This window comes from Saccopteryx bilineata, chromosome 1, assembly GCF_036850765.1.
Source record: "Saccopteryx bilineata isolate mSacBil1 chromosome 1, mSacBil1_pri_phased_curated, whole genome shotgun sequence".
Lineage (NCBI taxonomy): Eukaryota > Metazoa > Chordata > Mammalia > Chiroptera > Emballonuridae > Saccopteryx > Saccopteryx bilineata.
In genome coordinates this window covers 157,429,036-157,438,575 of record NC_089490.1, presented here as the reverse complement: position 1 = coordinate 157,438,575, position 9,540 = coordinate 157,429,036, and the positions used below count along the sequence as shown (strand labels likewise).

General features: G+C 50.1%; 1 protein-coding gene and 1 non-coding gene across 3 annotated transcripts; one reads left to right on the top strand and one right to left on the bottom strand.

The window, feature by feature from the left end:
• Positions 1 to 2,553: 2,553 nt before the first annotated feature.
• Positions 2,554 to 2,629, bottom strand: TRNAV-AAC (transfer RNA valine (anticodon AAC)). The gene has a single exon. It is a non-coding gene; the product is annotated as a tRNA-Val (tRNA).
• Positions 2,630 to 6,949: 4,320 nt separating this feature from the next.
• Positions 6,950 to 9,295, top strand: GPX4 (glutathione peroxidase 4). Of its 2 annotated transcripts, none has more exons than XM_066277813.1 (7): positions 6,950 to 7,108; positions 8,025 to 8,119; positions 8,193 to 8,337; positions 8,467 to 8,618; positions 8,699 to 8,723; positions 8,904 to 8,963; positions 9,039 to 9,295. In XM_066277813.1, the coding sequence occupies exons 1-7, from the start codon at positions 7,025 to 7,027 to the stop codon at positions 9,069 to 9,071; spliced, it is 594 nt and encodes a 197-aa protein (XP_066133910.1). In that variant the 5' UTR covers positions 6,950 to 7,024; the 3' UTR covers positions 9,072 to 9,295. The 2 variants fall into 2 exon arrangements, with proteins under 2 accessions (XP_066133910.1, XP_066133904.1); XM_066277807.1 differs by lacking the exon at positions 6,950 to 7,108 and adding an exon at positions 7,481 to 7,740.
• The last annotated feature ends 245 nt before the right edge of the window (positions 9,296 to 9,540 follow it).

Here is a 9,540-nt window from a genome sequence, read left to right as displayed (position 1 = left end):
TGTCTGTCCCTATCTATCCCTCTCTCTGACTCTCTCTCTGTCTCTGGAAAAAGAAAAATCCCGTATGTGCCTTGACCAGGCAAGCCCAGAGTTTTGAACCAGCAACCTCAGTGTTCCAGGTCGATGCTTTAGCCCGGTGTTTCCCAACGTGGGACCCACGCCTCACAGGGGGGCAATTTGATAGTTAAGGGGAGCAATTTGAAAATGGACTCAACACGACTTTAACTCTTTCGCCCCGGGCCATTTAAATGCAATGCTAGATATCGGTGCCAAATTTAACAAAAAATGCAATTCTTAAATAATTGCAGTAAATAATTTTAAGTATAATTTCGTTTGACAAGACCAAAATATCAACTGGGTGATTGGCGTCGTCAAGTAAACTTTGTTCTGGGTTCACCACGGAGCATGCCATCTGCCACGGGGAACTCCGGACGTTTTAAAAACTCGCTAAACAACGCAGTTATTCTCACCTAATTGGCCCATCGCAACTTCTGTAGTATTTCACATCATTTAGTTGGTGTTAATTTGAAATAAGTGTCAGTCAAAACTGTTGTAAAAGCTCGTTGATTTAATAAATATACATATATATATTGTATAGGTATAATTGGTAAGTATTTGATTTTATTTTTATCAATATTAAACTCTTTATTAAGTACTTCTTGCATCGGGGCTAGAAAGCACTAATATTTTATAAATATTACTGGGGCTATAATAGTGCATGCATGACAATTTTAATTTTAGAAGCATAACTTTCCAGAAAATTTTGTCAAGTGGAAAAAATATAGATACCTTTTGATTTGCGGTGGTAGTGTAGTAAATGTGTTATATACATTTAAATAAATATGAATTTTTAGTATACGTTTACTCTATGTCACATTGAATATATTTTAACACATATTTTAATATTAGTTTTTAATTGATCTTATTTTTATTTCTTATAGCCCATAGTAAAATGAGTGGTGCAAGCAAGAAAAAAAACTCGTCAATATTCGGAGGAATATTTAAAATTTGGGTTCATACCCGCTGTTCATGATGAGCGGGATTCCTTTTTGTCTTTTATGCCAGCATGCTTGACCAATGAATCAATGAAACGAGGTCATCTTGAGGCGCATTTGAAGGCGAAACATAGTGCTCATATTAATTCAGATTTGAATTACTTTAAAACTTTAAAGAAAAATTTTGAAAAAAAACATTAAAGTCTCTATTTACTGCTCATACTTCAACTAATAATCGTGTTCTTGAGGCTAGTTATCAAATTTCTTTATTCATCGCTAAAACTGGAGAAAACCACACTATAGGAGAGAATTTAATAAAACCGTCAATATCAGCATTTCTTAAAACGGTTCTTGAAAAAGATGACAAAGATGTAAAAGCTATGCCACTCAGTGCAATACTGTTAGCAGAAGAATAGACGAAATGAGTGAGGATATTGAAAAACAACTTATTGAAAAGCTGAAAACAAGAAAATTCTCCTTGCAAATGGATGAATCAACTTTGAGAGACAGTGAGGCAATATTGATAACTTACGTAAGATATATTGATAAAGGACATTTTGCTGAAGAAATATTGTTCTGTAAAATATTAGAAAGCACCACTACCTCCAAAGATATATATAATAAGCTAAAAAACTACTTAGATGTCAATGATATACCAATGAAAAACATAACATCTTGTGCTGCAGATAGTGCTCCCAATATGATGGGCAAGAAAAATGGCTGCTTAAAATTGATGAAAGATGTGAATCCAGAAATGATTCTTGTGCATTGTGTTATTCATAGGGAAAACTTGGTAGCTAAAAACATCTCGCCTGTTCTTTTTTTTTTGTTTTGTTTTTTCATTTTTTCATTTTTCTGAAGCTGGAAACAGGGAGAGACAGTCAGACAGACTCCTGCATGCGCCCGACCGGGATCCACCTGGCACGCCCACCAGGGGCGACGCTCTGCCTACCAGGGGGCGATGCTCTGCCCATCCTGGGCGTCGCCATATTGCGACCAGAGCCACTCTAGCGCCTGAGGCAGAGGCCACAGAGCCATCCCCAGCGCCCGGGCCATCTCTGCTCCAATGGAGCCTTGGCTGCGGGAAGGGAAGAGAGAGACAGAGAGGAAAGCGCGGTGGAGGGGTGGAGAAGCAAATGGGCGCTTCTCCTGTGTGCCCTGGCCGGGAATCAAACCCGGGTCCTCCGCACGCTAGGCCGACGCTCTACCGCTGAGCCAACCGGCCAGGGCTGTTCTTTTTTTTTTTTCTTTTCATTTTTCTGAAGCTGGAAACAGGGAGAGACAGTCAGACAGACTCCCACATGCGCCCGACTGGGATCCACCCAGCACGCCCACCAGGGGCGACGCTCTGCCCACCAGGGGGCGATGCTCTGCCCATCCTGGGTGTCGCCATGTTGCGACCAGAGCCACTCTAGCACCTGAGGCAGAGGCCACAGAGCCATCCCCAGCGCCCGGGCCATCTTTGCTCCAATGGAGCCTTGGCTGCGGGAGGGGAAGAGAAAGACAGAGAGGAAAGCGCGGCGGAGGGGTGGAGAAGCAAATGGGCGCTTCTCCTGTGTGCCCTGGCCGGGAATTGAACCCGGGTCCTCTGCACGTTAGACCAATGCTCTACCACTGAGCCAACCGGCCAGGGCTCGCCTGTTCTGAATGAAGTATTACATACAGTAATAAAGTGTGTTAATGCTATTAAAGCTAGTGCCAAATGTGAGCATCTTTTCAAGCTATTTTTTTATTTATTTTTTACAGAGACAGAGAGTGAGTCAGAGAGAGGGATAGACAGGGACAGACAGACAGTAACAGAGAGAGATGAGAAGCATCAATCATTAGTTTTTCATTGCGCGTTGCAACACCTTAGTTGTTCATTGATTGCTTTCTCGTATGTGCCTTGACCGCGGGCCTTCAGCAGGCTGAGCAACCCCTTGCTGGAGCCAGCGACCTTGGGTCCAAGCTGGTGAGCCTTGCTCAAACCAGATGAGCCTGCACTCAAGCTGGCGACCTCGGGGTCTCGAACCTGGGTCCTTCCGCATCCCAGTCCGACGCTCTATCCACTGCGCCACCACCAGGTCAGGCTTTTCAAGCTATTTTGTGAAGAACAAAATGAAGACCATGTGAGACTTTTACTTCATACTGACGTAAGATGGCTATCTAAAGGAAACTGTTTGAAAAGATTTATGGAACTGTTTGATACTCTTAGTGATTTTTTAAGCGACAAACCTGAAATGAAGTATCTGTTAACAATAGATGGTAAAGCATTTGTGAGTTATTTAGCCAATATCTTTGAAAAACTAAATATATTAAATAAGCAACTTCAAGGAACAAATAAAACTCTTGTTGATGCAAAAGCAAAGATATTTGGTTTCATTACCAATATTGAGTTATGTCAGAAACATATTAACAACAAAAACTTTAAACAGTTTCATTGGCTCCAAAAATGTGAAGTAACTGATACCGCTTTACTTGTTATTGTCAATCATTTGAATATTCTATCGGCTGATTTAAAAGAAAGATTTTCTGATTTAAAACAAATTGATTTCCCAACATGGATGGTGCAGCCAATGTTAGTGGATTTGTCTGATATATCAAATATGCAGTATCAAGAACTCGCAGAATTGCAAAATGATGAGTCAGTTAAAGCTTTATTTAATATCAAAGAAGCGCCCTGGCCAGTTGGCTCAGCGGTAGAGCGTCGGCCTGGCGTGCAGGGGACCCGGGTTCGATTCCCGGTCAGGGCACATAGGAGAAGCGCCCATTTGCTTCTCCACCCCCCCCTTCCTCTCTCTCTCTTCCCCTCCCGCAACCAGGGCTCCATTGGAGCAAAGATGGCCCGGGTACTGGGGATGGCTCCTTGGCCTCTGCCCCAGGCGCTGGAGTGGCTCTGGTCTTGGCAGAGCGACGCCCCGGAGGGGCAGAGCATCGCCCCCTGGTGGGCAGAGCATCGCCCCTGGTGGGCGTGCCGGGTGGATCCCGGTCGGGCGCATGCGGGAGTCTGTCTGTCTCTCCCCGTTTCCAGCTTCAGAAAAATACAAAAAAAAAAAAAAAAAAAAAAAAAAAAATCAAAGGAGCGATGGCATGGCTTTGTGAGGAAACAAATCAAATACCTAAATTCAACCAAATGTGCAAGAACACTATTGCTACCGTTTCCATCTTCATTTTTAGCTGAATGTGGATTTAGTGCTATAAATGATTTACTGGTAAAAAAAAAAAAAAAGAAATCAGAGCCTGACTTGTGGTGGCGCAGTGGATAAAGCGTTGACCTGGAAATGCTGAGGTCGCCGGTTCGAAACCCTGGGCTTACCTGGTCAAGGCACATATGGGAGTTGATGCTTCCAGCTCCTCCCCCCTGTCTCTCTCTCCTCTCTCTCTCTCCTCTCTAAAATGAAAATAAATAAATAAATAAAATAAAAGAAATCAGCTGGATATAACACAACGTGGAGACTTGAGACTAAAGCTAACCAAATTGGAACCTAATATAAAATCTCTGTGCAGCAAGCATCAAGCACAAGGATCACACTAAATTAAAATAATAAATTAATATAGAAAAATCTGTATTAAAATTATTTGGAATTTAAATTTCTGTTTTTCATTATATCTTTTGAAATTTTACTTACTGTGTTTTGTTAACAATTTCATAGTGATTTCTTCCTAGAACCTATCATTTATGTTTATTAAGTGAACAAATCAATTTTTTAATGTTAAAAATTATGTATGTTACATAGGGGGGGGACATAAAAATTTTAGAAAAGTTAAGGTGGGGCATGGCACAAAAAAGGTTGGGAAACACTGCTTTAGCCATTACACCACCACAGTCTCCCTGGGGCAGGTTACCATTATGTAAAGGCCTCTAACCATTGGGCAACTTACCTTCCTTGCTAAGGGACTTTAGCCACCACTGGGGTGCCTCACAGGAGTCTTGAGACTGCTACAAGATGCCATTAATCTAATCCATCAGTCAAATGGGGTCCCTCTGGCAAAACATAAAACCCTAGCCCTGGCCGGTTGGCTCAGCGGTAGAGCGTCGGCCTAGCGTGCTTAGGACCCGGGTTCGATTCCTGACCAGGGCACACAGGAGAAGCGCCCATTTGCTTCTCCACCCCTCCGCTGCGCTTTCCTCTCTGTCTCTCTCTTCCCCTCCCGCAGCCGAGGCTCCATTGGAGCAAAGTTGGCCCGGGCGCTGGGGATAGCTCTGTGGCCTCTGCCTCAGGCGCTAGAGTGGCTCTGGTCGCAACATGGCGACGCCCAGGATAGGCAGAGCATCGCCCCCTGGTGGGCAGAGCGTCGCCCCATGGTGGGCGTGCCGGGTGGATCCCGGTCGGGCGCATGCGGGAGTCTGTCTGACTGTCTCTCCCTGTTTCCAGCTTCAGAAAGATGAAAAAAAAACCCAAACATATAAAACCCTAAAGACAAACCCCAGAACCTGGAGTGCACTTCCCCCACGGGTAGCTGGGCCCCCCCCAGGCTTGTCTTTTCCCCTGCTCTTATCTCCTATGTAGCTGGCAGGAAGTTAGGAATGGGGTGAAACCCCCATGTTCCATCTCTCACCCTTGGTGTGCTCTATAGTAGCCTTGCCCTGTGCTGTTTTTCTGGCAACTCTTGAAATGAGTAATAGCAAATGACAACAGATCATATCTTAAACAAGAGCTGGGTCTTCCTAAGGGCCAGACTGGCCAGGACACACAGTGCTGCCAAGAAAAGGAAATAAGGGAGTACAATATTTCCTGAGAAGTGAGAAAGCCCAGCTGAAACAACGCCCATACCCCCACCGCGGGGGTCACTCCTAGAACTTGAGAACTCAGCCAATAGTGGCTACGCTGCAGGGAAGGAAGCCATAGTGAAAGCCTTGTGCAAGAAGGGGAATCTATTAACCCCGCCAGGGGAAAATTCTCACTCCACTTCCTTTACCACCCAATTCAGCTAAGCCCCCTGCTCTGCCCTAACAGTTGGTGTGGGTCAGGGGCAGAGGGAGGGGGCTCAACAGCTCCCTCAAATGAACCCAGCTCCGAGTCCTGTGTACACCCCATCCCCGCAGAAATATTCATGGGAGGGTCTAAGAAAGGGATAAGGTTGACAGAGCAAAAAAAAAAACAAAAAAACAAAACTGCTGTGGAATTCCATGACTCAGGTCACAAGAATGGGGTAGGTCATTTCTCAGATCACTGTGTCAAAGTGCCTGAGACTTGGGTAACAATCAAGACTTATAAGCCCAGATGTGGGGCCCCTTCCGTGCTGCGAGTGCAGCTGCCTGTAATGTTAGAAGTGGAGGCGTCGCTCTGAGGTTGTTTATCCTTGTAAGCACACACCTGGGCGTCCCCTCTTGTTCTCCCTGAGGGACAGGATCCCAGGGAGACTGTTTTAATGATCCAGCCCAGGGCTCAGGTGTGACTTATGTAAGCCGCTAAAGAGTCAGTCCCCAAGAACCAAGGATGGTGATGCCCCGGCCACTGTGCGCTATGGCGGACACTGCAGCAGTGGACGACTTCAGCCGGGGCATACGCTGTTAGGTGACCCCTCAGGCTCTCACTGGATGCCCACACATGGGGCTTGGGCACCGACAGCCGTCCCGAGAGAGTGGGAGTCTAGCCCCCAGTTTGGTTTCATTAACATTAAAAAAACAAACCCTAAACCCCGTTTTCAATGAGCTGAGGCAATTTTTCTGCGAGTTCAAGCCCCCTCCCCTTGGGATTCCAGTAGTTTCTCAAGGTGTTGGGCATCCAGCGGCGTTGTGAAATAACTCTCCCCGCGCCACTAAACAGCAGCCTCGGGGGACACAGCCGCCCACTCCGCAACGAGCATGCGCAGTCACAAACCATAACAAAACCGCAGCCCCGCCCCGGCCCCACCCCTGCACGCCCCTCACCCCGGTCTCCCAATGGCTGTTTTTGCCAGGCGTCACAGCACCCGAGAATCCGACCAATGAGGGCGCTTGTGGGCGTGGCCTAGGGCCGGGAGGAGAGGCGCGCCGGCGCGCGTCCATTGGTCGGCTAGGCGAGGGGAGGAGCCGCTGCTGCCTCCCGGGCACCCCCGCCGACGCGATGAGCTTTAGCCGCCTGTGCCGCTTGCTGAAGCCTGCGCTTCTGTGCGGGACTTTGGCCGCGCCCGGTCTGGTTAGCACCATGGTGAGCGCGGCGCCGGCAGCAGCGCCGGCGGGCCGTTGGGACTGGCGCGTGGCGCCACATCGACCTTGGGTGGGGGGCGCCGTCTGGACCGAGGCTAGCGCGCGGGCCGGTGTACGGGCGGGGTCGTGGCTGGCCGTACAAGGCTCAGCGGTCGTAACCCTCGGGCTGCTGCGTCGGGACATCCTAGTGTGCCCTCGGCCACTGCCGCCCAGGATGGGGCCCAGAGAGTGGGGGCGCCCCTTGGGCTGGTTAACCTGAGGTCACGCGCCTCGGGGCATCACAGCCCCTCCCCCGCCCTATACGCCTCGGGACACTGCGCGGTGGCGTCACAGATGGGCGGCCGGAAGCCCTGGTTACCGGCCTTTTGTCCCACTGGTGTGGCACTGGGTGAGCAGAAGCGCGTCCGGGGAAGGGTTGGCATGGGCCGTGCTGCCGGCTCTCCGGGTCGCTGCAGGCAGCGACGCCGGTTGCCAGGCAGGAGGCGGCGCCGCCGAGCCCCTGGGCGGCGGAAGGCTCCGGCGTACGGACGCAAGAGGGTGCGCCGCCGGCAAAGGGAGCCCTGTCCCGAGAGCCTGCGACAGGCACAGTCCGCGGCCTGTGAGAATGGCTGTTGTCTGGAGTGTAACGATTCGGTGCGTGTGGGGCCCCCACACCCGCCAGCTGCGCCTCTTGCCCTTTGGGGCACCTAGTGGGATCCCAACTCTCCCCGGGCTTCGGTGTTTGAGGTTAAATGTGCCCCGCTCCGCAGGATGCGTACATCTTTGAGGAGATGGAGCCCTCACTTTTTCCTTGCCCCAGGGCCCTGTCTGTCTTGGCAAGGATCTGCCTGGGATCTACTCCCATGGGGACCGCGGGCTGGACTAGTGGGCTGAGGTCTCTGGGTTCGCCTTCCAGTCAGCGCGCCCTTGCCTTGCAGTGCGCGTCCCGCGACGACTGGCGCTGTGCTCAGTCCATGCATGACTTTTCAGCCAAGGACATCGACGGGCGCATGGTTAACCTGGACAAGTACCGGTAGGTATCTAACTGCCTGAGGGGGGAAGCAGAGGTAAGGTCAGCGATTCTGACTACTCCATCCTACTTCTAGGGGCTTCGTGTGCATCGTCACCAACGTGGCCTCGCAATGAGGCAAAACAGACGTAAACTACACTCAGCTCGTCGACCTGCACGCCCGATATGCTGAGTGTGGTTTACGGATCCTGGCTTTCCCTTGCAACCAGTTTGGGAGGCAGGTGCGTGGCCCATGTATCCTTGTGTGTCTTATGTACGAGCATGGGGAGAGGATCCAGGTCTGTGGAAGTGGGGACCAAAATGGGGTACACATTCCTCCCCACTCAGCCCAGAACCCTTGCTTGTCATAGGAACCAGGGACTAATGCCGAGATCAAAGAGTTCGCCGCCAACTATAATGTCAAATTCGACATGTATAGCAAGATCTGTGTGAATGGGGATGACGCCCACCCGCTATGGAAGTGGATGAAAGTCCAGCCGAAGGGGAGGGGCATTCTGGGAAAGTGAGTGGGGCAACGGGAGGGCAGGGCAGGATGGCTGCAATTGCTTTGGAGTTCCTCATGATTTCTTGCTTCTTTTGTAGTGCCATCAAATGGAATTTCACCAAGGTAAGGGCTTTGAGGAGCAGGCCAGGCCAGGACTGTGTCCAAGGCCAGTTCAGTGTCCCTACCCAGAGGCCCTAGGCCTGACCCTAATGGGGAAGCAGGTAGGGGCTGCTTGCTTGCACCCAGCTGCCTTGCAGGGGCCCCATGGTGGCCTCCTTGTGCTAACATTACTTATCCTGGCAGTTCCTCATTGACAAGAATGGTTGCGTGGTGAAGCGGTACGGTCCCATGGAAGAGCCCCTGGTAGGTGCCTTTTCAGGGAGCCCGCTAGGGGTGGAGCCACAGGAAGAGGTGTTCTGACCTGGTTTCCCCTCACAGGTCATAGAGAAGGACCTGCCCTGTTACTTCTAACTCCACAAGTGTGCATCCCCCACCTGAGCCCACTGCCTGTGCCCCTCGGAGTCTTCCACCCGGCACCCATGACAGTCTGTCTAAAAACCAGCCCTCTGGTGGGGCAGACCTGAGAACCTGGCGTGCACCCCTGCCGGAGGAAGGCCCCTTGGCTTGGCCTGGCCTGGCTCACAGCTCAGTACCCCCTGTCCTGGCTGCCTTGTGGGAATAAAACATACAAATTAGTCTGCTGGATGTCTCTGCCTTCCTGGGGGATTATAGAAGGTGGAGTTCCCTGGGAGTTAAGAGGACTGCACCCATCCTGTAGCCCCGCTTCTAATCTTGGCAGCCCCACCCCTTGAGCATTGGCAGAGCTGATCCTGGAGATGCTAATTCCTCCTTACTGGTGCTATTCCTGGCCCAGGGACTTAATCTGACTGGAGACAGCTCACAGCAGCAGTCTTTCCCAGTAGATCAAGGTGGGAAGGTG